General features: G+C 52.6%; 1 protein-coding gene across 2 annotated transcripts in view; it reads left to right on the forward strand.

Moving 5' to 3' along the window:
* BRWD1 (bromodomain and WD repeat domain containing 1) overlaps nucleotides 1-27,775 on the forward strand; it is a 523,732-nt gene that overhangs the window by 12,268 nt on the left and 483,689 nt on the right. For both annotated transcript variants that reach the window (XM_030203838.1, XM_030203839.1), the window contains exon 5: nucleotides 10,844-10,994. In XM_030203838.1, coding sequence (XP_030059698.1) covers nucleotides 10,844-10,994 — 151 coding nt within the window. The remainder of the gene's footprint in view (nucleotides 1-10,843; nucleotides 10,995-27,775) is intronic.

The raw sequence follows: 27,775 nt of genomic DNA on the forward strand, positions 1-27,775 counted from the left end.
CATGTGCTGCCGGAAACTCCTCAGTATGTTCTCTATCTCAGCAGGTGGTGGTCACACACAGCAGCAGCTCTGGCTAGGTCTCCAAGCCTAATTTTTAGGTTTTGTTGAGTACCTGGGGTTGAGGGCTCTTCTTGAGCAAGTGCAAACCTGGTGGCGCCAGGTCCCTCCTTTTCTCCCCCCTCCCGCTGGCTCCGTTAAAAAAAAAAAAATTTTTGGACGTCCTTAAAGGCGTTTATTTCGACGTTTATTTAAACGTTTATTGCAGCTACTCACTGGGACACCAGGTCGTTACAGCTCGGAGCGAGAAGCAGGTAATTTTTACCTTTTTTATAGCGGGCAGGGGGTTCCCCGATTGATCTCCACGTGGCCTATGGCGTCGGAGGGCGAGGACGCGAAGAATCGCTCCCCGGACCGCGTGTACGCTCTTAGCGGGGATGCGGGGGTATTAAAGTCTGATTCTCCCTTGTTGGGTGTCAGTTCGGAGGCCGGTCAGTGTCCCGGGTCTTCCTCCGGTGCGGCGGTTTTCCCGCCATAAAGGCCCATCCCCCGCTGCTCGCCTCCGCCATCTTGGCCGGCCACTCTGCTCGGACGGCTTCTTCTTGGGCCGCCCTTGAGCTGGGAGACGTTCATGCCATGGCCGCCCTTGATTTGGGTGACGGCAAAAAAGCGGCTAAAGTTAAGCGTCGTTCTTCCCGCGCGGCTCCTTCGCGGAGTGTCGCGCCGGACGCCATCTTGGATGCGCAGCATGTTTCTCCCCCGCTCTTGCGAGCGCCGGTTGAGGGTGTGTCTAGGGCTGTGGCCCAGGCTGCTGAAGTGCACAGTCTGGGGGGTTTCTCCCCCGAGTTTATTTTGCTGCTGCATCAGGCCTTCCTTATGCAGAACGCTGCCCCTTCTCCCTTATCCGATAAAGGGGTTGAGGCCCCCGGAAGTAAACGCCCTTGGGTGGATTCCCAGGCCTTAGAGGACGCTGTTTCCTCTGATGTAGATGAGGGCAGCGTATCTGAGTTCTCCCAACGGTCCTTTGGGGATTCCTTGGAGGAGACGGATTCCCGCTCGGATGCAGCGGATGACCCCTCTGCAGCACGGATCTTTCGCTCGGAGGATTTGCCCAACCTGTTAATGCAGGCCATGAGCATTTTAAAGATTTCCTCTCCGGAGGACGTCTCTCCCTCAGCCCCTGTTGGCTCCGCCATTATGCTGGGGACGAAGCGCCCGCCTAGAACCTTTCACGTGCATGATGCCATGCACACCTTAATTTCGGCTCAATGGGATGTCCCGGAAGCGAGCCTCAAAGTGGCTAGGGCTATGTCCCGCCTCTATCCTTTGCCTGAAGGTGAACGTGAGGCCTTTCTTTGGCCTACCGTGGATTCTTTAATCACTGCGTTGACTAAGAAAACGGTGTTGCCGGTGGAAGGTGGCACGGCCCTAAAGGACGCCCAAGACAGAAGATTGGAGGCGGCCTTAAGGTCGTCCTTCGAGGCGGCTGCTTTAAGTTTGCAGGCCTCAGTTTGTGGCTCCTACGTGGCCAGGGCGTGCCTGACGATTGTGCAGCGGGCTTCCCCCTCGGATCCTTCCTTGAGGGCTGACTGGCCGGCCCTGGAATTGGGCTTGGCTTATTTGGCAGACTTACTGTATGATGTCTTGAGAGCCTCGGCTAAAGGCATGGCTCAGACAGTCTCTGCGCGGCGCTGGCTTTGGCTGAAACATTGGTCTGCGGACCACGCCTCTAAGTCCCGCCTGGCTAAGTTGCCTTTTAAAAGCAAGCTGCTCTTTGGGGTCGAGCTGGACAAAATCGTGACCGATCTCGGCACGTCTAAGAGCAAGAGGTTACCAGAGGTCAGGGCTCGGGCCAGTGCTCGCCCAGGTATCTCCAGAGGACGGTTTCTAGAAGCCCGTCGGTACCGCCCAGGCAAGTCGGGCTCCTCTGCCCCCTCTTCCTTCAAAAGGAACTTCTCCCCCAAGCAGCATTCCTTTCGCAGAGACCGCCGTCCCGGAGGTACGCCCTCCGGTCCTCCCCCAGGGTCTCGTACCCAATGACGGGGTCCTGGTCCATGGCCCAGTGCAGATTGGAGGACGCCTGTCCTCGTTTCTGGGCGAGTGGACCAGAGTAACTTCAGACGCTTGGGTGCTGGAAGTCATCAGAGACGGCTACAAGCTAGAGTTCTGCCGACCCTTAAGAGACGGGTTTGTACTCTCTCCCTGCAAGTCTCCGGTCAAAGCTGTGGCAGTGCAGCAGACCTTGGACAACCTGATACGCCTGGGTGCGGTCGTTCCGGTGCCAGAAAGTCAGATTGGCAAGGGACGTTACTCCATTTACTTTGTGGTACCAAAGAAAGGAGGTTCTGTCCGGCCTATCCTCGACCTCAAAGGGGTCAATCGGGCCTTGAAAGTGCGGCACTTTCGCATGGAGACTCTCCGCTCTGTTATAGCGGCAATGAAGGCAGGAGAGTTCTTGGCTTCCTTGGACATATTCCCATCTGGCCTCCTCATCAACGATTTCTGCGTTTTGCAGTCCTGGGCCGACACTTCCAGTTCAGAGCCCTCCCTTTCGGGTTGGCTACTGCTCCGCGGACCTTTTCCAAAGTAATGGTGGTCATCGCGGCCTTCCTACGAAAGGAAGGGGTACAAGTCCATCCTTATCTGGACGACTGGTTGATCCGAGCCCCCTCTTATGCAGAGTGCGGCAAAGCTGTGGACCGGGTAGTTGCTCTTTTGAGCTCCCTGGGATGGATCATCAACTGGGAGAAGAGCCAGCTGCGCCCGACTCAGTCCCTGGAGTACCTGGGAGTTCGATTCGACACCCAAGTGGGCAGAGTGTTCCTGCCAGACAATCGGATTGTCAAACTTCAGGCTCAGGTGGACCAGTTCCTAGTAGCCTCTCCCCTTCGGGCTTGGGACTATGTGCAGCTGTTGGGCTCTATGACGGCCACGATGGAAGTTGTGCCCTGGGCCAGGGCTCATATGAGACCACTTCAACACTCTTTGCTGCAGCGCTGGACTCCGATGTCGGAGGATTATGCTGTGCGCCTTCCCTTGGACCCAGCAGTGCGCAAGGCGCTGAGCTGGTGGATGCAGACAGACAAGTTGTCTGCAGGAATGCCTCTGGTGACCCCGGAGTGGATTGTCGTCACGACGGACGCCTCTTTGTCGGGCTGGGGAGCCCACTGCTTGGGGAGGACAGCGCAGGGGCTCTGGTCTCCTGCAGAGGCAAAGTGGTCTATCAACCTCCTGGAACTCAGAGCCATTCGGTTGGCGCTTTTGGAGTTCATCTCGGTACTGGCGTTGAAGCCAGTACGGGTCCTGTCGGACAATGCCACGGCTGTGGCCTATGTCAACCGCCAGGGAGGTACCAAGAGCGCCCCCCTATAGCCAAGGAGGCCATGAATCTATGCCAGTGGGCGGAAGCGAACCTGGAACAGCTGTCAGCGGCCCACATTTCCGGAGTCATGAATGTCAAGGCGGACTTTCTCAGTCGCCATACCTTGGAGCCCGGAGAGTGGCAGCTATCTGCTCAGGCGTTCTTGGACATCACGAAGCGCTGGGGCCAGCCGAGCCTAGATCTGATGGCGTCATCGGCCAATTGCCAAGTGCTGCGCTTTTTCAGCAGAGGACGGGACCCTCGATCCCTGGGAGTAGATGCTCTTCTCCAACAGTGGCCGACACAAGAGCTTCTCTATGTGTTCCAGCCCTGGCCCATGTTGGGCAGGGTGCTAGACCGGGTGGCTAAGCATCCGGGCCGGATAATCCTGGTGGGTCCGGACTGGCCCAGACGTCCCTGGTATGCAGACTTGATCAGGCTCTCAGTCGACGATCCTCTGCGGCTGCCAGTGGAGCAGGGCCTGTTACATCAGGGTCCCGTGGTGATGGAGGATCCCTCCCCCTTTGGTCTTACGGCCTGGCTATTGAGCGGCAGCGTCTGAGAAAGAAGGGCTTCTCAGACAAGGTCATCGCCACTATGCTGAGAGCGAGGAAGCGCTCTACTTCTACTGCTTACGCCAGGGTTTGGCGTACCTTTGCAGCGTGGTGTGAAGCAGGCTCACTTTCTCCCTTCACTGCTCCAATTTCCTCAGTGTTGGCGTTCCTGCAAGATGGTCTGGAGAAAGGCCTGTCGCTCAGTTCCCTTAAAGTCCAGGTAGCGGCTCTGGCTTGCTTCAGGGGCCGCCTGAAGGGTGCTTCCCTGGCTTCGCAGCCAGATGTGGTGCGTTTTCTCAAGGGAGTTAATCACCTGCGCCCTCCTTTGCACTCAGTGGTGCCTGCGTGGAATCTCAACCTGGTGCTAAGAGCATTGCAGAAGCCGCCTTTTGAACCCTTGTCGAGGGCATCTCTGAAAGACCTGACGTTGAAAGCAGTCTTTTTGGTGGCTATCACTTCAGCCAGAAGAGTTTCCGAGCTCCAGGCGCTCTCATGTCGAGAGCCCTTTCTGCAGTTCACTGAGGCAGGAGTGACTATTCGCACAGTGCCTTCCTTCCTGCCCAAGATTGTTTCTCGCTTCCATGTGAATCAGCAGCTCTGTCTCCCTTCCTTTCGTAGGGAGGACTACCCAGAGGGAATACTCTGCTCTCAAATATCTGGATGTGAGACGAGTCATCATCAGATACTTGGAAGTGACCAATGATTTCCGGAAATCGGATCATCTGTTTGTCCTGTTTGCAGGTCCTCGTAAGGGTCTGCAGGCTGCTAAGCCTACAGTGGCAAGATGGGTCAAGGAAGCCATTGCAGCGGCTTATGTGGCCGCGGGGAAGGTGCCGCCTATCCAGCTGAAGGCTCACTCCACTAGAGCTCAGGCGGCCTCGATGGCAGAAGCCGGGTCCGTCTCCTTGGAAGAGATTTGCAAGGCGGCAACTTGGGCATCTGCCCATACCTTCTCCAGGCATTACCGCTTGGCTGTGGCTGCTCGGGCGGAAGCCCGGTTTGGAGCTTCAGTGTTGCGGTCAGGGATTTCTATGTCCCGCCCTGGGTGAGTACTGCTTCGGTACATCCCACCAGTCTATGGATTGATCAGCATGATGATATGGAAGGTAAAATTATGTATCATACCTGATAATTTTCTTTCCATTAATCATAGCTGATCAAACCATAGTCCCTCCCAGATATCTGTATTGTTTATATTCTGGTTGCATTTCAGGTTCAAGTTTAGTCTTCAGTTCCTGTTCAGGAGGACTTCGTGTTCAAGTTTTTCAATGAATTCTTCAAGAGTTGAGACGAATTTGTGTTACAGTGAGCTGCTGCATTCCTCTCCCCTCCGTTTTACGGGGCTGGATTGAGACTTAAATTCTGCCGGCGCTCCCTCCCGCTTCGTGCGGCAGTAGGGCAGCTTTGTATCCCTCCCGCTTCGGCGGTGTTAGGGTCAGTCAGTTCCTCCCGCGGTTGTGGTTGCTGGATAAGCCAGATCCCCCCCGCATCGGCGGGTGTGGGGATGAGCTGGGTTAATTCCCCTCCCCCGTTTCGGCGGTGGTGAGCTGGGCAGAATGACCCTTTGTGGGTGTAATTCTCTAAGTGCTGAGTCCTGCGGATGGAGCTTGGATATCGACATACTGAGGAGTTTCCGGCAGCACATGACCACATATAGGGAGGCAAAAGGATTGCTCTCTATCTCCACCTGCTGGTAGATGGACACAACCCACCAGTCTATGGATTGATCAGCTATGATTAATGGAAAGAAAATTATCAGGTATGATACATAATTTTACCTTCCCCTTCAGAGAGTGCTGCATCTCCTCCCCCCCCCCCCCCGTGGTCGGGCTGCAAGGATTCGGAGGACTGTGGCAGGCCTTCTTGGTCTGAGGAGCCAGAGTCTGGTGCAGAAGTGACTCAGGATCTGGACGATCCCTCCGCGGTGAGGATTTTCCACCGTGAAGAGCTGCCAGTGCTTATTTCTGATGCCCTGCAGGCTCTCTCTATTGAGGACCCTGCCAGTGGCACAGCCTCCTCTGTGAATCCTAGGATGGCTAGTACCAAAAAGCCTGCTCGAGCCTTTCCTTTGCATGACTCCATCCAAGAGCTTATTTCGGCTCAATGGGCTGACGCCGAGGGACCTTTGAAAGTTTCCAGGGCTATGGGGCAATTATACCCTCTGAGTGAGGAGCATATGGCTCGCTTTGCTATGCCTAAAGTGGATGCCCTAGTCACAGCTGTGACAAAGAGAACTACCCTCCCTGTTGAAGGAGGTGTTGTCCTGAAGGATATTCAAGACCGTAGACTGGAATCAGCACTTAAACGGTCATTTGAAATTGCAGGTCTCGCTATTCGGGCGTCTGTATGCAGTTGTTATGCTGCTAGAGCCTGCCTGGCTTGGTTGCAACAGGCAGTGGAACAGCCCGGTGATGGAGCGGAGCCCTTTTCAGATGTGGCTCCGCGGATGGAGTCGGCCTTGTCCTTTCTTGCTGACGCCCTTTATGATATTGTCAGAGCTTCGGCTAAACACATGGCAGTAGCATTGGTGGCTCGCCGTCTTCTTTGGCTACGGCATTGGGCGGCGGACATGGCCTCTAAGCAAGGGTTGGTGAAGTTGCCTTTTCAAGGCCTTCTCCTGTTTGGTGAGGAGTTGGCGAAAATTGTGAAGGGCCTGGGTGAGGCTAAACCCCAGCGCTTGCCCGAAGATAGGCCTCGGCCTTCCTCTAAGGGTGTGGCGGTCCACTCCTCTTACAGACCTCGCTTCCGTGAAGCTCGAAGGTTCCGCCCGGGGCGTTCTGGGTTCACTTCTCGTGCCCGTTTTCAGCAGAGGAACTCCTTTCGCTCGGACAAACGTTCCACAGCCACTGGCTCAAGGCCTGGAGTTCAGGGGCGACCCTCTCAATGATGGTGCGCCGGCCCTCTCCTCGAGTCCTGTCATCGGAGGACGTCTTTCCTTTTTTGCCGAGGAGTGGGCCAACATTTCCTCAGATCAGTGGGTCTTGGACCTGATCAGAGACGATTACAGAATAGAATTCGACGCCCCTGTAAGAGACGTGTTTGTGGAGTCCCGATGCGGTTCTGCCGCCAAACGGGCGGCGGTAGAGGAGACTTTACAAAGTCTGATTCAGATAGGGGCCGTGTCCCCGGTACCTCCTGTCGAACACGGCTGCGGCCGCTACTCCATCTACTTTGTGGTGCCGCGAAAAGGAGGGTCTTTTCGCCCTATTCTGGACTTAAAAGAATTAAACAAGTCCCTGAGAGTGCGGCATTTTCACATGGAAACCCTGTGCTCCGTCATTGCGGCGGTACACCCAGGAGAGTTTCTCACGTCTCTGGACCTGAAAGAAGCTTACTTGCACATTCCAATTTGGCCCCCGCACCAGAAGTTTCTGAGGTTTGCGGTTATGGGAAAGCATTTCTGGTTCCGGGCCTTGCCTTTTGGCCTCGCCACAGCTCCCCGCACCTTTTCGAAGGTTATGGTGGTAGTAGCTGCCTTTCTAAGGCGAGAGGGTATTCGGGTTCACCCGTACCTGGACGACTGGCTCATTCGAGCAAACTCTGCTGCAGAGAGTCAGCATATAACAGCCAGAGTGATCCCAGTACTTCAGTCTCTGGGCTGGGTTGTCAATTTGGCCAAAAGTCACCTGACCCCCTCGCAGTCTCTAGAATATTTGGGGGCCAGGTTCGACACAGCCGCGGGGTATGTGTACCTACCCGAGCAAAGGCGGTGCAAGCTTCAGAATCAGGTCCGTCTGCTCCTGAGGATGCCCCGCCCGCGAGCTTGGGACATTGTCCAGCTGCTTGGATCAATGACGGCCACCATGGAACTGATGCCCTGGGCGAGAGCGCACCTGAGACCTCTACAGTATGCTCTACTCCAAAGATGGTCTCCAGTATCTCAGGATTACCAATGCAGACTTTCTTGGCTCCCTGCGGCCCGACTCAGCACGGAGTGGTGGCTCTCAGACAGCATGCTGCGGCGAGGAATGCCGCTGGCGCTCCCCGATTGGTGCCTAGTGGTGACAGATGCCAGTCTGAAAGGCTGGGGCGCACATTGCAAGGGGAAGCATGCCCAGGGTCTATGGACACCCGAGGAGTCTGAGTGGTCCATCAACCGCCTAGAGTTGAAAGCGGTGTTTCAGGCGCTTCTGGCCTTTCAAGTGACCCTGGAAGGATTGGCTGTCAGCGTGATGTCGGACAACACGACAGCAGTGGCCTACATAAATCGACAAGGCGGCACTCAGTGCAGAGCTCTAGCCGCGCAGGCCGAACAAATTTGCCACTGGGCCGAGCTGCATCTACAGTTTCTGTCGGCAGCTCTCATTGCAGGTCAGAGCAACGTGCAAGCCGATTATCTAAGCAGGCATCAGATCGATCCAGCAGAGTGGGAACTTGCAGACGAAGTGTTCCTGCAGATATGTGCCAAGTGGGGCAAGCCCGTGATGGATCTAATGGCAACAAGCTCCAATGCCAAAGTCCCGTGCTGCTTCAGCAGACGGAGAGATCCTCGCGCGGCGGGGTTGGATGCCTTGGCTCAACCCTGGCCTCCGGGCCTACTGTATGTGTTCCCTCCGTGGCCCTTGATAGGGCGAGTGCTCCTGCGGATTCGGCTGCATCCAGGAGAAGTGGTTTTCGTCGCCCCGGATTGGCCCAGGAGGCCTTGGTATGCGGACCTCCGACAGATGTTCGTAGAGGATCCCCTTCAGTTACCTCTGGTTCCCAACCTGTTGTCACAGGGTCTGGTGACCATGGAGGACGCCGGCCGATTTGGTCTTATGGCCTGGCGATTGAGAGGGTGCAATTGAGAGGCAGAGGCTATTCCAATAAAGTAATTACTACTCTCCTGCAAGCCCGCAAGCGTTCCACTTCCGTGGCTTATGCCAGAATTTGGCGCCAGTTTGAAGTCTGGTGTGCTTCCAGAGAGATCACACCCCTGCGGGCTCCTGTCTCGCCGATTCTGGACTTTTTGCAGGATGGTGTACAAAAAGGCTTGGCCTATAATTCCCTGCGGGTGCAAGTGGCAGCATTGGCCTCCCTGTGTGGCAAGGTTGAAGGCGTGTCTTTAGCTGCTCATGCGGATGTGGCAAGGTTTCTTAGAGGGGTGCTTTGGCTCCGTCCTCCCGTGCGTGCACCTTGTCCAGCTTGGAACCTGGGGCTAGTGTTGAAGGCCCTTCAGGGTGTTCCCTTTGAACCGCTTCGGCGTGCTTCAGAGAAAGATTTGACACTGAAGCACTCTCTCTTCAAGAGATTTGTAGTGCAGCAACATGGGCTTCTAAGCTCTCTTTTGCCCGACATTACAGGCTGGATGTGGCTGCCAGGAGGGATGCACATTTTGGAGCGCAAGTGCTGGCGCGTGGTGTGGCTTGTTCCCACCCTATCTAGGGATTGCTTTGATACATCCCATCTGTAATGGCTGCATCTGCTTGATGACAAGGAAGGGAAAATTAGGTTCTTACCGTGATAATTTTCTTTCCTTTAGTCATAGCAGATGCAGCCATGATCCCTCCCTGTCTGATGTTATCTGCTGTAAATCTATTTCAGGTTCTGTTCGTGTTTCCTGGAGATTCCGTCCTTGGGAGAAAGTCGGAAAACAGTCTTCAGGATTCTTGTTCAATTAAAGGAGGATGACTTAATTCCCTCCAGTTTCATGTTTTGGAGGATGAGTTTATTCCCTCCGGGAGGATGAGTTTATTCCCTCCAGTTACGTCTCAGTGGAGGATGAGTTTATGCCCTCCGGGAGGATGTTTCATTCCCTCCATTCTGAGTTAATGCCCTTTGCTGTAGGGCCATCGTTCGCTGTGAGGAAAGTTCATGTTATTCCCATTGCGGTTTGCCATACTGCTTTGGAAGCTTCAAATACTGAAGAGAGGCAGTGGAGTAAGCTGGTATGAGGCACTGAAAAAAGTGTGCTCTCTATCTCCCTCTGCTGGTTGATGGACACAACCCATCTGTAATGGCTGCATCTGCTATGACTAAAGGAAAGAAAATTATCACGGTAAGAACCTAATTTTCCCGTGTGTGGTAATGCTGATGTGCTGAGTAATTTGCATAGATTTGCCCATTCTCTGCCCCAAACATACCCCTCCGCATTAGTGTGTGATTTGCGAGTGCATATTAAAAAATTACTGTGGAATGCCTCAGCGTGCGTCTGCAGTGTGCCATTTTAGGCTCCAGTAAGCATGCATTAGTGCTTACTGTAGTTTTGCAATCTCTTTATTGAGGTTTAGTTAATTTTCCAAAGTATCTTGTGAAGTTTCTGCTGTTGGGAAGTTAAGTGGCACTCTTTTCATTATTCAAGACTCCCTTGGGGCCTCCAGCCCTGGCCTGGAACTAGAAAATTCCACAAAGTGGATCCTCCCTGCTAAGCCTTGGATCTAAGGCCTCTTCTGAACTTGCTGAATTTCTGGTAGACTACTACCACTCCCAATCTCTGCCCTGCTTCAGGGTTGAGTGAATTAAATTTTTCCCTTAAAAAAAAAAAAAAAGTCCTGGGACCACCCTAGTCCTCTTGCTCATTCTCCCCCTAGGCACAAGTTCTTTCAAAATACAGTACAGTCTTAATTATCCGATCTTCGCTGGTCTCACCGTCCGGCATATAAGACAGTCCCTTTGTGATGTCACACAGCTTTTTCCTGAACCCGGGACTCTTATTTTTACCACAAAACAGCACTGTTGTGAGCCAGGACTTTTTATTTCTGCATTGTTTGAGGGGTTACCATTGTTTTCCGTATTATCTGACTTTTCATTTATCCGACAATGGGTCGGTCCCATTTGGGTTGGATGATTGAGGCTTTACTGTATGAGTAATCCCTGAAGAGTGAGGAGTGATCCTTGCTCATCATTGTCCTTTAGTGGTCGTACTGAATGTCTCCTGACCCTTAATGAGGAAAAGGAAAAAAAAAAAAAGCCTTCACGATTTAATTAAAACTCCACTTTTTTGCTCCACCAGGTTTTGTCAAACAAACATGTGGCTCCAGATTACTTGTTGCAGATTTGCAAACGTGTTGGTCCATTATTGGATAAAGAGATTCCACCCAGTGTTTCGAGAGTGAGCTCTCTGCTTGGTGCTGGGAGACAGTCATTGCTTAGGACAACGAAAGGTAAGTAAACCAAGACTTGGCAAATTTGGTTTTCAAATAGCATGTTTTCATTGTGTTTTCCTTTTTCATTTGGTAGCTATGGTAAAAACATCTTGACTTGCTGAGTTAATGTAGGCCTGAATGTTAGCTTTTGAACATCTGAGCTGGGATAATTTTGCAATGCATAGTATACCTTGCTTACTAGAAGAACACTAAAATAGATGGGGGTGTCATCTGACATAGCGGGCTCGGGCCTGCTCTCTGAGCTCAAATTTACAGGTTTGCAACTATTCTACATGGACAAGCTTGATTCCTACAGCCATACCTGGCAATTCTCGAGATGAGCGCTGTGACTCCCCCCCCCCCCCCCCCCCCCCCCTCATATTCTGAAACCCATGTGGTTAAGCAAGCAAAGGAAGCATGTCTGGATAGGGATCAGAAGCACTACTTGACCAAAGGCATTGTCTATTCTTGAAGCCTGGTCTAAACAATGTTTGAAGGTATGCATGTAGCATATCATTGCTTTGCAAATGTTTTCTGATAAATATGGTTATGCTGTCAATATATTTGTAACTCTTTGCTGGTGCACAGTTATTTTAGATATTCAAATTAGCTTGCTGATAACAAAGAAATGCAGATAGTTCTTTTTGTGACTGGTATTTCCACTTTTATTTGGTTTGAAAAACTTGAATCTGAGTGTTTGTTTTACCGAATTCATTCTTTGTAGGTAAATCTGCAGGGCTTCTTTGAAGTCTAGTGTGTATGTGGAACATTTTACTCTTGTGTACCTAAAATGGAAGAAACATGTAGGTTGACTTGATGTGGAAATCACGCTGTCTTCAGCAAAAATTTAGGATGAGTCTATGTAAAACTACACTGTTTACAGTAGATTTGTGTGCATGGCTGGTAATACACTAGGAATTGTAGGTGAAATGATAGCTATGAGAAACTAAAGTTTCCATGGAAGGTAGATCTTAAGAGCTCAAGTAGAAGTTTCATAAGTTACAGTAAGAAGTTGAAGTACTATGTTGTAGGCAGATTCTGACAGGTGGCTTGGAGTTCAAAAGTTCTTTTCATGCATCTGGCCACAGGTGGATGTTTGGAAACATGTTCCTTGTCCAGCACTTGGTGGTGGTGATGCTGCTGTTGCACTCAAATGGAATCGCTGACTTGTACTGAGCCCCTGAATCAAAAAGGGGGAGGCTGGTGGACACTTGACAAAGCTGCTTTTTTTTTTTTTTTTTTTAGTGATATGCACCAAATCCATTTCTGTTAAGCTTGAGACTACCTAGTAGTCTCCAATTTTGATGGGTAATAAGATATATTAGACTTAATTTAATTGGAGCTCTGAAACTGTACCTTCTATTATCCCTATTGATCTAATATGTGGAGGTTGGGATGAAGTAGTTGACTTTTCTGCTGAATGAGGAGTCTGTGTATGGAAGCGTTAAAGGGGCTCCTAGTGCCAGCTGTAGACTAGGATCCAAATTTGTGTAGGCTAGTGTAGTGGTACAGTAGCAGTGTCGCATGCATTGAGGGCCTAGTGCACAATGGCAGCTGTAAAATTTAGCAAGTCGCAAACAGCAACCAATGCACAAAGCGGATAGAGTACTAATGAGCTGCACAGATCCCCCTTTGTTCAGTGGTCACTGTTTACGACTTGGCTGTCAAATACATTTCACAGCTTCGATGCAGACCCAGTTGGGCACTGCACCAAGCAAAAATGGCCCTGGTGGTGTAGTGATTTCCCCCCCCCCCCCCCCCCCCCGCATTCTCTCAACCTGCACCAATCAAGAATGGCCCTGGTGGCCTAGTGACCCCACTCCACTCCCCATCCCTTCTTAAAAAGTTGTAGGCGGGATCAACATTTCTTCAAAAGTGACGGTGCCCAGCCCCTGCCTGGTGCATTCTGGGATTCATTGGGTGGGGCCCTATCAGTACATCCCAGAATGCAGCAGGCAGGGGGGTTGGGCACCACCATTTTGGAAGAGGCGGCCACCCGAGGGAGGAGGTGTTGCCTCTGCCTTCAATCTTTTAAGAAAGGGATGGGATGAAGAGGGGGGGGGGGTTCACTAGGCCACCAGGGCTATTTTTGATTGGTGTGGGGAGGGTCACTAGGCCACCAGGGAGATCAATAAAAAAATTATGGGACAGTTTTGGACAAGTATCCAAGATACACTGTGAGAGGTAGAGTATTTCGAGAGGAAGAATTTGACTGTTTCAGAGCTAGGTAGTTGGAAGAATGTCCACACACCCATTTGGAGCAAGTTGTTTCTTTGAGATTTTTATTTCTTTATTTCTGCATTTGTATCCCACATTTTCCCACATTTTCCCACCTATTGATAGTTGTGGCTTCATCATAAGGAGTCTTTCATGTTGCCAAGTGCCTTCTGAAAATCCATATACAATATATTGACCGTCTTGCTTTAAGTTTTTTATTTACACATCTTACTGGAATATTACTGCCCCATCCTTGACCATCTTTAAATCTAGATTGAAAGCCCACCTCTTTAACATTGCTTTTGACTTGTAACCACTCCCCCACATTAATTGATTTGCTTTCTTTATTTTTGTCTATTAGATTGTGAGCTCTTTGAGCAGGGACTGTCTTTCTTCTATGTTTGTGAAGCGCTGCGTATGCTTTGTAGCGCTATAGAAATGCTAAATAGTAGTAGTAGTAGTACAATGTGGCTTACAAGTCTGAAGTAAATTGGTTACAGTTTGTATATAACAAAATAAATTGGTTAAGTTTGTATAGAACAAGGTTATTTTGTGATTGGTTGCCATTGTTTGACAGAAAACTATTCCTGATTTAAGATTTTTTGTTTAATTTGAATAGCAAAATCATCTGCTGAAAGGGCAACTTCATTTGTTAATGAGATTTGTTTGGCGTTTAAAACGTTATTGATCAGATAATAAAATGTTAACTGCTTTAGATGTACTGTGGAAGTATCCACTTCCCTATCATCAAGCCGATCAATCCATAGACTGGTGGGTTGTGTCCATCTACCAGCAGGTGGAGATAGAGAGCAATCTTTTCCCTCTCTATAGGTAGTCATGTGCTGCCGGAAATTCCCCAGTATGTTCTCTGTCTCAGCAGGTGTGTGGTCACACAGCAGCAGCTCTGGCTAGGTCTCTAAGCCTAATTGTTTAGGTTTTGTTGAGTACCTGGGGTTGAGGGCTCTTCGTGAGCAAGTGCAAACCTGGTGGTGCCAGGTCCCTCCTTTTCTCCCCCCTCCCGCTGGCTCCGTTAAAAAAAAAAAAAAGTTTTTAAACGTTCAAAAAGGACGTCCATTTGTAGCTGCTCACTGGAACAAGTCGTCGCTGCTCGGAGCAAGCAGCAGGTAATTTTTACCTTTTACTAGCGGGCAGGGGGTTCCCCGAACGGTCTCCACGTGGCTATAGCCTCGGATGGCAAGGGCGCGAAAAGACGCTCCCCGGAACGCGTTCGCGCACCTAGCGGGGAAGCGGGGGGGCTTGAAGGTAGAGTCGTCCTTTTTGGGCGCCCTTTCGGAGCCGGGAGAGTTCACCGTTTTTTCCTCTGGTGCGGCGGCCTTTCCTGCCTTAGGCGCCTATCCCCCGCTGGCCGCCCTCCCGGTCGTGACCGGCCACGCGGCTCGGTCGGCTTCTTCTTGGGCCGCCCTCGAGATGGGAGACGTTAACAGCTTGGTCGCCCTTGAATCGAGCGACAGTAAGAAGTTGGCGAAATTAAAACGCCCTTCTTCCCGCGCGGCTCCTTCTCGGAGTTTCGCGCCGGAAGCCATTTTGGACGCGCAGCACGCCTCCCCGCTACTGGGAGCTCAGATGGAGGGCGCCTGTAGGGCCGCGGCACAGGCTGCAGAAATGCACAGACTGGGGGGTTTCTCCCCTGAGTTCATTTTGCTGCTACATCAGGCCTTTCTTATGCAGAACACTGCCCCTGCTCACCTCTCTGATCGGGGTGATGAGGCCTCTATGCTTAAGCGTCTTCGGGTGGATCTTCCACCCTCAGGGGACTCTGTCTCCTCTGATGTGAATGACGGCAGCGTATCTGAGTTTTCCCAGAGATCCTTAGCGGAATCTATGGAAGAGACTGATCCTCACTCGGATGGAGCGGACGACCCCTCTGCAGCACGGCTTTTTCGCTCAGAGGATTTGCCCAACCTGCTTGTGCAGGCCATGAGCATTTTGAAGATTGCCTCTCCGGAGGAAGGCTCTCTCTCAGCCTCTACTGGCTCCGCCATTATGCTGGGAACGAAGCGCCCGCCTAGAACCTTCCACGTTCATGAAGCCATGCAGACCTTAATTTCAGCGCAATGGGATGCCCCTGAGGTGAGCCTGAAATTAGCCAGGGCTATGTCCCGTCTGTACCCCTTACCTGAGGGGGATCGGGAAGCCTTTGTCTGGCCCACGGTAGATTCCTTAATCACTGCCGTGACTAAGAAAAAGGCACTGCCGGTGGAAGGTGGCACTGCCCTGAAGGACGCCCAAGACAGGAGAATGGAGGCAGGTGGTTCAAAACTCTGCTGCCCGTCTCGTCTTCCGCCAGGGTCGCTTTACTCATACTACCCCTCTCCTCAAGACCCTTCACTGGCTCCCTATCTGTTTTCGCATCCTGTTCAAACTTCTTCTACTAACCTATAAATGTACTCACTCTGCTGCTCCCCAGTATCTCTCCACACTCGTCCTTCCCTACACCCCTTCCCGTGCACTCCGCTCCATGGATAAATCCTTCTTATCTGTTCCCTTCTCTACTACTGCCAACTCCAGACTTCGCGCCTTCTGTCTCGCTGCACCCTACGCCTGGAATAAACTTCCTGAGCCCCTACGTCTTGCCCCATCCTTGGCCACCTTTAAATCTAGACTGAAAACCCACCTCTTTAACATTGCTTTTGACTCGTAACCACTTGTAACCACTCGCCTCCACCTACCCTCCTCTCTTCCTTCCCGTTCACATTAATTGATTTGATTTGCTTACTTTATTTATTTTTTGTCTATTAGATTGTAAGCTCTTTGAGCAGGGACTGTCTTTCTTCTATGTTTGTGCAGCGCTGCGTACGCCTTGTAGCGCTATAGAAATGCTAAATAGTAGTAGTAGTAGTAGAGGCGACCTTAAAGTCGTCCTTTGAGGCGGCCACTCTGAGTTTGCAAGCCTCGGTTTGCGGCTCCTACGTGGCTAGGGCGTGTCTGACTGTTTTGCAGCGGGCTTCCCCCTCGGACCCTTCCTGGAGGGCGGAATGGCCGACCCTGGAGTCGGGTTTGGCCTACTTGGCAGACTTGCTGTATGATGTTTTGAGAGCTTCGGCCAAGGGTATGGGTCAGACAGTCTCTGCGTGGCGGTGGCTCTGGCTTAAGCACTGGTCTGCTGACCATGCCTCTAAATCTCGCCTAGCCAAGCTGCCTTTTAAAGGCAAGCTGCTCTTTGGGGACGAGCTGGACAAGATCGTGACGGAGCTGGGCACGTCCAAGGGCAAGAGGTTGCCGGAGGTCAGTACTCGGGCCGGCAGTGCCCGTCCTGGTTCCTCTAAGGGCTGATTCCAGGAAGCCCGTCGGTATCACCCGGGTAAGTCGGCCTCCTCTGCCTCCGCTTCCTTCAAACGGAACTTCTCCCCCAAGCAGCATTCCTTTCGTAGGGACCGCCGTCCAGGAGGTTCATCCTCCGGCCCGCCCCCAGGGTCGTGTACCCAATGACGGGGACCTGGTCCATGGCCCAGTGCAGATAGGAGGAAGGTTGTCCTCGTTTCTGGGCGAGTGGACCAGGGTAACTTCAGACGCTTGGGTTCTGGAAGTCATCGGAGACGGCTACAAGCTAGAGTTCTGCTGACCCCTAAGAGACGGGTTTGTAAACTCTCCTTGCGAGTCTCAGGTCAAAGCAGCTGCCGTGCAGCAGACTTTGAGCAACCTGATCCGCCTGGGCGCGGTGGTCCCGGTGCCAGTAGATCAGCTTGGCAAGGGGCGCTACTCCATTTACTTTGTGGTGCCAAAGAAAGAAGGCTCTGCTCGGCCTATTCTCAATCTCAAGGGAGTCAATTGGGCCTTGAAAGTTCGGCACTTCCGGATGGAGACCCTCCGCTCCGTAATAGCTGCGGTGAAAAAGAGAGAATTCCTGGCCTCCATGGACATCAAGGAAGCTTACCTACATATTCCCATCTGGCCGCCTCATCAGCGTTTTCTGCGCTTTGCAGTGCTGGGCCGACACTTCCAGTTCAGAGCCCTCCCGTTCGGGTTGGCTACGGCTCCGCGGACCTTCTCCAAAGTAATGGTGGTCATCGCGGCCTTACTCCGCAAGGAGGGAGTGCAAGTCCATCCCTATCTGGACGACTGGCTGATCCGAGCCCCTTCCTGTGCGGGAGAGCTACAGACAGGGTCATTGCTCTTCTGAGCTCCCTCGGATGGATCATCAACTGGGAGAAAAGCCAGCTGCGCCTGACTCCGTCCCTGGAGTATCTGGGAGTTCGATTTGACACCCAAGTGGGCAGAGTGTTCCTGCCGGACAACCGGAGCGTCAAGCTTCAGACCCAGGTGGGCCAGTTCCCAGCCTCCTCTACTCTTCGGGCTTGGGACTATGTGCAGCTGTTGGGCTCCATGACGGCCACGATGGAGGTAGTGCCCTGGGCCAGGGCTCATATGAGACCACTACAGCACTCTCTTCTGCGGTGGTGGACTCCAGTCTCGGAGGATTACGCCGTTCGCCTTCCTTTGGATCCAGCGTTGCGAAAGGCGCTGAGCTGGTGGCTGAGGCCAGGCAAGCTGTCCGCAGGAATGCCTCTTACGACCCCGGAGTGGGTTGTCATCACGACGGACGCCTGCTTGACGGGCTGGGGAGCCCACTGCCTGGGACGGACAGCGCAGGGGCTCTGGTCTCCTGCAGAGACGAAATGGTCCATCAACCTCCTGGAACTCCGAGCCATTCGGTTGGCGCTTCTAGAGTTTCTCACAGTACTGGTGCTGAGGCCTGTACGGGTCCTGTCGGACAATGCCACGGCTGTGGCCTATGTCAATCGCCAGGGAGGTACCAGGAGCACCCCGCTAGCCAAGGAGGCCATGAAGCTATGCCTGTGGGCGGAAGCGAATCTGGAACAGCTGTCGGCAGCCCACATTGCAGGAGTCATGAATGTCAAGGCAGACTTTATCAGTCGCCATACCTTGGATCCCGGAGAGTGGCAACTGTCTGCTCGGGCGGTCTTGTACATCACGAAACGCTGGGGCCGGCCGAGCCTGGATCTGATGGCGTCCTCGGCCAATTGCCAAGTGCCGCATTTTTTCAGCAGAGGACGGGACCCTCGATCTCTGGGAGTCGATGCTCTTCTCCAGCATTGGCCGGCACAGGAGCTTCTCTACGTGTTCCATGATGGGCAGGGTGCTAGGCCGGGTGGCAAAGCATCCGGGCCGGGTGATCCTGGTGGGTCCGGATTGGCCCAGACGTCCCTGGTATGCGGACTTGGTCAGACTCTTGGTGGACGGCCCTCTGCGACTGCCAGCGGAGCGGGGCCTCTTACATCAGGGTCCCGTGGTGATGGAGGATCCCTCCCCCTTTGGTCTTACGGCCTGGCTCTTGAGCGGAAGCGGCTGAGGAAGACGGGCTTCTCAGACAAGGTCATCGCCACTATGCTGAGAGCGAGGAAGCGCTCTACTTCCACCACTTACGCCAGGGTTTGGCGTACCTTTGCGTCGTGGTGCGAGGCAGGCTCTCTATCGCCCTTCACTGCTCCAATTTCTTCAGTGTTGGCGTTCCTGCAAGAGGGGCTGGAGAAAGGCCTGTCGCTCAGTTCGCTGAAAGTCCAGGTGGTGGCTCTAGCTTGCTTCAGGGGTCGTCTGAAGGGGGCTTCCCTGGCTTCACAGCCGGATGTGGTACACTTTCTCAAAGGAGTTAATCACCTGCGCCCCCCTCTGCACTCGATAGTGCCTACGTGGAATCTCAATCTGGTACTACGGACCTTGCAGAAGCCGCCCTTCGAGCCCTTGCCAAGGGCATCGCTGAAGGACCTGACGTTGAAAGCAGTCTTCCTGGTGGCTATCACATCAGCCAGAAGAGTTTCCAAGCTCCAGGCGCTCTCGTGTAGAGAACCGTTCCTGCGATTCACTGAGGCAGGAGTATCAATTCGCCCAGTGCCTTCCTTCCTGCCCAAGATTGTTTCTCGATTCCATGTGAATCAGCAGCTTTACCTACCCTCCTTTTGTAGGGAGGATTACCCAGAGGAGTACCCTGCGCTCAAATACCTGGATGTTAGACGGGTCATCATCAGACACTTGGAACTGACCAATGATTTCCGGAAGTCGAATCATCTGTTCGTGCTGTTCGCAGGCCCTCATAAGGGTCTGCAGGCATCGAAGCCTACAGTGGCACGTTGGGTCAAGGAGACGATCGCGTCAGCTTATGTGGCGGCGGGGAAGATTCCGCCTATTCAGCTGAAGGCACACTCTACTAGAGCACAAGCAGCCTCGATGGCGGAGTCCAGATCTGTCTCCTTGGAAGAGATTTGCAGAGCGGCTACTTGGTCGTCGGCTCATACCTTCTCACGGCATTACCGCTTGGATGTGGCTGCTCGGGCCGAGGCCCAGTTTGGGGCTTCAGTGTTGCGTTCAGGGATTTCCATGTCCCGCCCTGGGTGAGTACTGCTTCGGTACATCCCACCAGTCTATGGATTGATCGGCTTGATGATAGGGAAGGTAAAATTATGTATCCTACCTGATAATTTTCTTTCCCTTAATCATAGCCGATCAATCCATAGCCCCTCCCAGATATCTGTATTGTTTGTGTTCTGGTTATATTTCAGGTTCAAGTTCAGTCTTCATTTCCTGTTCACGAGGACTTCGTGTTCAAGTTCTTCCAATTGAAGTCTCTTCGAGTTGAGACGATTTTGTGTTACAGTGAGCTGCTGCTTCCTCTCCCCCCGTTTCAGCAGTGGCTGGATTGATAACTAAATTATGCCGGCGCTCCCTCCCGCTTCGTGCGGCTGTAGGGTAGCTTTGTATCCCTCCCGCTTCGGCGGTGTTAGGGTAAGCCAGCTCCTTCCGCGGTTGCGGTAGCAGGATAAGCCTGTTCCCCCCGCGTCGGCGGGTGTGGTTTCCCGCCCACCGCCCCGGCAGTGGTGCGCTGGAATATTTCCCCTCCCCCGCTTCGGCGGTGGTGAGCTGGGCAGAGTGTCCCTTTGTGGGTGTAATTCTCTAAGTGCTGAGTCCTGCGGATGGAGCTTTGATATCGACATACTGGGGAATTTCCGGCAGCACATGACCACATATAGGGAGGCAAAAGATTGCTCTCTATCTCCACCTGCTGGTAGATGAACACAACCCACCAGTCTATGGATTGATCTGCTACGATTAAGGGAAAGAAAATTATCAGGTATGATACATAATTTTACCTTGTCCATTTTGTGATTCCAGTTGTCTAGGAAGTCTCCTTCCTACTCTAGTGCTAGCGTATGTGCTGTAGCCAAAACTTAGGCCTGGGCTTCATGCAGACTAGATGGACCGTGCAGGTCTTTTTCTGCCGTCATCTACTATGTTACTATGTTACTATGCTTGTGGCTAGTTTGACTTCTGGGGTTTATTACTGGGGAGGCTTTTGTGTCTGAGACCTAGCATAAGAATAGGACACAACTGGTATCTTTTTGTTAGGGCTTTCAATATGAAAAAACTTGTTCTCTGGGAAGAAGGTGGTAGTTACTTTTCAGTGTCTGCAGCAGGTTGGATAATTGCGCAGTCATCCTGTAGAGAAACCATTTCTTTAACCTTCGTGGTAGCTAGTTAGGTTCTCTCCACTGTGTAGCACATGCCTGTTCTGATGTGTTCCATCAAGTTGTAAGGACTAAAGCTTAGACCTTGTCTAGGGCAGAATAGAAATAGTGCATCAATTGAAACTGATGCACTGCTATTCTTACAGTCAGTATATTATTCTGGAACATTTCTTTTCTTTTTATCTTATCAACAGTTTATTATTTTTTTTCTTGCTTTTTCTCTTTTTTTTTTTTTTTCTTCTCTTTCTTTTTCTCTTTTTCGAGGCTCATTATCTTGTTGCTAATTCCTTTCTCAGGAGTAGGTGGAGTAGAAAGAGGTGCCTGCCAAATCTGCTGTGTCAGGAAGATTTAATAGACTGAGTGCATTTGTTTAGGAATACCCAAGTTCTCTGTTCTGATATTTCCTATATGGACAAGGAGGAATCTTCAGAGTCTTACTAGAGGAATTTAAGGTATGAAAGAGAAATGGGACTCGATATACCACCTTTCTGAGGTTTTTGCAACTACATTCAAAACAGTTTACATATATTCAGGTATTTATTTTGTACCAGGGGCAATGGGAGGGTTAAGTGATTTGCCCAGAGTCACAAGGAGCTGCAGTGGGAATCCAACTCCAGTTCCCCAGGATCACCACTGCACTAACCGCTAGGCTGTTGTCAAGTAGTCTTATTCCTCCTTGATGGAGCAGGATCAGACGCAGTTCCTGGTAAGAGCTGTGCCAGTGCAGACTCTTGATTTTGACAGTCATTTGACCTCATATCTGGGTCTAAATGAGATGCTTCTTCCTTCTGAAGAAGTATATGTTGAGGGCATTGTTTTTGAACCCTCAGATGGGATGACTGGGAGTTCTGTTTACAATAGGCTTGTGTGGTGAAGGGAACTTGGCTTTGTCTGCTCCATAATGCACTCTTTCACTGTAAAGCTGCATCTTTACTGGGTGAGGCTGAAACAGACTTGATCTCTTCTTGGTATGGCAATGAGAATTCAAAAGGGGGGCTGATTTAGCTGTTCTTCCCCTGTGCCCTGAAGCAGAAGCATGTGTTTCATTTTTTTTTTTTTTGTATGTTAAGGCTTTGTTTCCAGTGATAACTTGAAATGCCCAGTCTGCTAATGTTCTTGAAATGTCTCCCAATTAGTTTTTGGGACTTGATGAATGATCATAGGCTGTAGACTATTTCCATAGTCTTGACTAATAAGTTGAGACTACTTTGGATCTAAATTAGTTGAAGGGGAGCTGCCAGATATCTTCCCATGTGAGGCTGCAATACTACTGGCCAGTGTGTGTCAATGACATCTAGCCAACCAGCCTGCCTTTAAACATTTTATTAAGGGTATCCTCAAGGAGGTAGTTCAAATACATTCTTCCATATCATCAAGCTGATCAATCCATAGACTGGTGGGTTGTGTCCATCTACCAGCAGGTGGAGATAGAGAGCAAATTTTTGCCTCCCTATATGTGGTCATGTGCTGCCGGAAACTCCTCAGTATGTTCTCTATCTCAGCAGGTGGTGGTCACACACAGCAGCAGCTCTGGCTAGGCCTCCAAGCCTAATTCTTAGGTTTTGTTGAGTGCCTGGGGTTGAGGGCTCTTTTGAGCAAGTGCAAACCTGGTGGTGCCAGGTCCCTCCTTTTCTCCCCCCTCCCGCTGGCTCCGTTAAAAAAAAAAAAAAAAAAAAATTTTGAACGTCCTTAAAGGCGTTTATTTCGACGTTTATTTAAACGTTTATTGCAGCTACTCACTGGGACACCAGGTTGTTACAGCTCGGAGCGGCAAGCAGGTAATTTTTACCTTTTTATAGCGGGCAGGGGGTTCCCCGATTCTTCTCCTCGTGGCATATGGCGTCGGAGGGCGAGGGCGCAAAGAGTCGCTCCCCGGATCGCTTGAGCGCTTCTAGAGGGGATGCGGGGGTCTTAAAGCCTGATTCGCCCTTGTTGGGTGACAGTTTCGTGACCGATGAATGTCCCGGTCCTTCCTCCGGCGTGGCGGTTTTTCCCCGCCATAAACGCCCATCCCCCGCTCCTCGCCTCCGCCATCTTGGCCGGCCACGCGGCTCGGACGGCTTCTTCTTGGGCCGCCCTTGAGGTTGGAGACATTAATGCCATGAACGCCCTTAATTTGGGCGACGGCACAAAAACGGCTAAAGTTAAGCGCCGTTCTTCCCGCGCGGCTCCTTCGCGGAGTGTCGCGCCGGATGCCATTTTGGATGCGCAGCATGTCTCTCCCCCGCTCTTGCGAGCGCCGGTTGAGGGTGCGTCTAGGGCTGTAGCCCAGGCTGCGGAAGTGCACAGTCTGGGGGGTTTCTCCCCCGAGTTTGTTTTGCTGCTGCATCAGGCCTTCCTTATGCAAAACGCTGCCCCTGCTCCCTCGTCTGGTAAAGAGGTTGAGGTTCCCAGAGGTAAACGCCCTCGGGTTGATTCCCAGGCCTTGGAGGACTTTGTCTCCTCCGATGTAGATGAGGGCAGCGTATCTGAGTTCTCCCAACGGTCCTTTGCGGATTCCTTGGAGGAGACGGATCCCCGCTCGGATGGAGCGGATGACCCCTCTGCAGCGCGGCTTTTTAGCTCAGAGGATTTGCCCAACCTGTTGATACAGGCCATGGACACTTTGAAGATTTCCTCTCCGGAGGACGTCTCTCCCTCAGCCCCTGTTGGCTCTGCCATTATGCTGGGGACGAAGCGCCCGCCTAGAACCTTCCACGTGCATGATGCCATGCACACCTTAATTTCGGCTCAATGGGATGTCCCTGAAGCGAGCCTTAAAGTGGCTAGGGCTATGTCCCGCCTCTATCCTTTGACTGAAAGTGAACGTGAGGCCTATCTGTGGCCTACCGTGGATTCTTTAATCACTGCGGTGACTAAGAAAACGGCATTGCCAGTGGAAGGTGGCACGGCCCTAAAGGACGCCCAAGACAGAAGATTGGAGGCGGCCTTAAGGTCGTCCTTTGAGGCGGCTGCTTTAAGTTTGCAGGCCTCAGTTTGCGGCTCCTATGTGGCCAGGGCGTGCCTGACTATGGTGCAGCGGGCTTCCCCCTCGGATCATTCCTTGAGGGCTGATTGGCCGGCCCTGGAATCGGGCTTAGCCTATTTGGCAGACTTGCTGTATGATGTCTTGAGGGCCTCAGCTAAAGGCATGGCTCAGACAATCTCTGCGCGGCGGTGGCTTTGGCTGAAACATTGGTCTGCTGACCACGCCTCTAAATCCCGCCTGGCTAGATTGCCTTTTAAAGGCAAGCTGCTCTTTGGGGTCGAGCTGGACAAAATCGTGACCGATCTCGGCACGTCTAAGGGCAAGAAGTTACCAGAGGTCAGGGCTCGGGCTAGTACTCGTCCCGGTACCTCCAGAGGACGGTTTCAGGAAGCCCGTCGGTACCGCCCGGGCAGGTCGGGTTCCTCTGCCCCCTCTTCCTTTAAGAGGAATTTCTCCCCCAAGCAGCATTCCTTTCGCAGAGACCGCCGTCCCGGAGGTGCTCCCTCCGGTCCTCCCCCAGGGTCTCGTACCCAATGACGGGGCCTTGGTCCACGCCCCAGTGCAGATTGGAGGACGGCTGTCCTCGTTTCTGGGCGAGTGGACCACAATAACTTCAGACGCTTGGGTGGTGGAAGTCATCAGAGACGGCTACAAGCTAGAGTTCTGCCGACCCTTAAGAGACGGGTTTGTACTCTCTCCCTGCAAGTCTCCGGTCAAAGCTGTGGCAGTGCAGCAGACTTTGGACAATCTGATCCGCCTGGGTGCGGTCGTTCCGGTGCCAGAAAGTCAGCTTGGCAAGGGGCGTTACTCCATTTACTTTGTGGTACCAAAGAAAGGAGGTTCTGTCCGGCCTATCCTCGACCTCAAAGGGGTCAATCGGTCCTTGAAAGTGCGGCACTTTCGCATGGAGACTCTCCGCTCTGTTATAGCGGCAGTGAAGGCAGGGGAGTACCTGGCATCCTTGGACATCAAGGAAGCGTACTTGCATATTCCCATCTGGCCTCCTCATCAACGCTTTCTGCGTTTTGCAGTCCTGGGCCGACACTTCCAGTTCAGAGCCCTCCCGTTCGGGTTGGCTACTGCTCCGCGGACCTTTTCCAAAGTAATGGTGGTCATCGCGGCCTTCCTGCGAAAGGAAGGAGTACAAGTCCATCCTTATCTGGACGACTGGTTGATCCGAGCCCCCTCTTATGCAGAGTGCGGCAAAGCTGTGGACCGGGTAGTTGCTCTTTTGAGCTCCCTGGGATGGATCATCAACTGAGAGAAAAGCCAGCTGCGCCCGACTCAGTCCCTGGAGTATCTGGGAGTTCGATTCGACACCCAAGTGGGCAGAGTGTTCCTGCCAGACAATCGGATTGTCAAGCTTCAGGCTCAGGTGGACCAGTTCCTAGTAGCCTCTCCTCTTCGGGCTTGGGACTATGTGCAGCTGTTGGGCTCTATGACGGCCACGATGGAAGTAGTGCCCTGGGCCAGGGCTCATATGAGACCACTACAACAATCTCTGCTGCAGCGCTGGACTCCGATGTCGGAGGATTATGCTGTGCGCCTTCCCTTGGACCCAGCAGTGCGCAAGGCGCTGAGCTGGTGGATGCAGACAGACAAGTTGTCTGCGGGAATGCCTCTGGTGACCCCGGAGTGGATTGTCGTCACGACGGACGCCTCTTTCTCGGGCTGGGGAGCCCACTGCTTGGGAAGGACAGCGCAGGGGCTCTGGTCTCCTGCAGAGGCAAAGTGGTCTATCAACCTCCTGGAACTCAGAGCCATTCGGTTGGCGCTTTTGGAGTTCATCCCGGTACTGGTGTTGAAGCCGGTACGGGTCCTGTCGGACAATGCCACGGCTGTGGCCTATGTCAACCGCCAGGGAGGTACCAAGAGCGCCCCTCTAGCCAAGGAGGCTATGAATCTATGCCAGTGGGTAGAAGCGAACCTGGAGCAGCTGTCAGCGGCCCACATTGCCGGAGTCATGAATGTCAAGGCGGACTTTCTCAGTCGCCATACCTTGGAGCCCGGAGAGTGGCAGCTATCTGCTCAGGCGTTCTTGGACATCACGAAGCGCTGGGGCCAGCCGAGCCTAGATCTGATGGCGTCATCGGCCAATTGCCAAGTGCCGCGCTTTTTCAGCAGAGGACGGGACCCTCGATCCCTGGGGGTAGATGCTCTTCTCCAACAGTGGCCGACTCAAGAGCTTCTCTATGTGTTCCCGCCCTGGCCCATGTTGGGCAGGGTGCTAGACCGGGTGGCAAAGCATCCCGGCAGGGTAATCCTGGTGGGTCCGGATTGGCCCAGACGTCCCTGGTATGCGGACTTGATCAGGCTCTCAGTCGACGATCCTCTGCGGCTGCCAGTGGAGCAGGGCCTGTTACATCAGGGTCCCGTGGTGATGGAGGATCCCTCCCCCTTTGGTCTTACGGCCTGGCTATTGAGCGGCAGCGTCTGAGAAAGAAGGGCTTCTCAGACAAGGTCATCGCCACTATGCTGAGAGCGAGGAAGCGCTCTACTTCTACTGCTTACGCCAGGGTTTGGCGTATATTTGCAGCGTGGTGTGAAGCAGGCTCACTTTCTCCCTTCACTGCTCCAATTTCTTCAGTGTTGGCGTTCCTGCAAGAAGGTCTGGAGAAAGGCCTGTCGCTCAGTTCCCTTAAAGTCCAGGTAGCGGCTCTGGCTTGCTTCAGGGGCCGCCTGAAGGGTGCTTCCCTGGCTTCGCAGCCAGATGTGGTGCGCTTTCTCAAGGGAGTTAATCACCTGCGCCCTCCTCTGCACTCAGTGGTGCCTGCGTGGAATCTCAACCTGGTGCTAAGAGCATTGCAGAAGCCGCCTTTTGAACCCTTGTCGAGGGCATCTCTGAAAGACCTGACGTTGAAAGCAGTCTTTTTGGTGGCTATCACTTCAGCCAGAAGAGTTTCCGAGCTCCAGGCGCTCTCATGTCGAGAGCCCTTTCTGCAGTTCACTGAGGCAGGAGTGACTATTCGCACAGTGCCTTCCTTCCTGCCCAAGATTGTTTCTCGCTTCCATGTGAATCAGCAGCTCTGTCTCCCTTCCTTTCGTAGGGAGGACTACCCAGAGGAGTACTCTGCTCTTAAATATCTGGATGTGAGACGAGTCATCATCAGATACTTGGAAGTGACCAATGAGTTCCGGAAATCGGATCATCTGTTTGTCCTGTTTGCAGGTCCTCGTAAGGGTCTGCAGGCTGCTAAGCCTACAGTGGCAAGATGGGTCAAGGAAGCCATTGCAGCAGCTTATGTGGCCGCGGGGAAGGTGCCGCCTATCCAGCTGAAGGCTCACTCCACTAGAGCTCAGGCGGCCTCGATGGCAGAGGCCGGGTCCGTCTCCTTGGAGGAGATATGCAAGGCGGCAACTTGGGCCTCGGCTCATACATTCTCCAAGCATTACCGCTTGACTGTGGCTGCACGGGCGGAGGCCCGGTTTGGAGCTTCAGTGTTGAGGTCAGGGATTTCAATGTCCCGCCCTGGGTGAGTACTGCTTCGGTACATCCCACCAGTCTATGGATTGATCAGCTTGATGATATGGAAGGTAAAATTATGTATCATACCTGATAATTTTCTTTCCATTAATCATAGCTGATCAATCCATAGCCCCTCCCAGATATCTGTACTGTTTTTATTCTGGTTGCATTTCAGGTTCAAGTTTAGTCTTCAGTTACTTCAGAAAGACTTCGTGTTCAAGTTTTTTCACTTGGATTCTTCAAGAGTTGAGACGAGTTTGTGTTAGTGAGCTGCTGCATTCCTCTCCCCTCCGTTTTACGGGGCTGGATTGAGATTTAAATTCTGCCGGCACTCCCTCCCGCTTCGTGCGGCTGTAGGGCAGCTTTGTACCCCTCCCGCTTTGGCGGTGTTAGGGTCAGTCAGCTCCTCCCGCGGTTGCGGTTGCAGGATAAGCCAGATCCCCCCGCATCGGCGGGTGTGGTGTCCCTCCCCCGCTCCGCGGGGATGAGCTGGACGGATTCCCCTCCCCCACTTGTGTGGGGATGAGCTGGGTTAATTCCCCTCCCCCGTTTCGGCGGTGGTGAGCTGGGCAGAGTGTCCCTTCGTGGGTGTAATTCTCTAAGTGCTGAGTCCTGCGGATGGAGCTTTGATATCGACATACTGAGGAGT

The sequence above is a fragment of the Microcaecilia unicolor genome, chromosome 5 (assembly GCF_901765095.1).
Source record: "Microcaecilia unicolor chromosome 5, aMicUni1.1, whole genome shotgun sequence".
Classification (NCBI taxonomy): domain Eukaryota; kingdom Metazoa; phylum Chordata; class Amphibia; order Gymnophiona; family Siphonopidae; genus Microcaecilia; species Microcaecilia unicolor.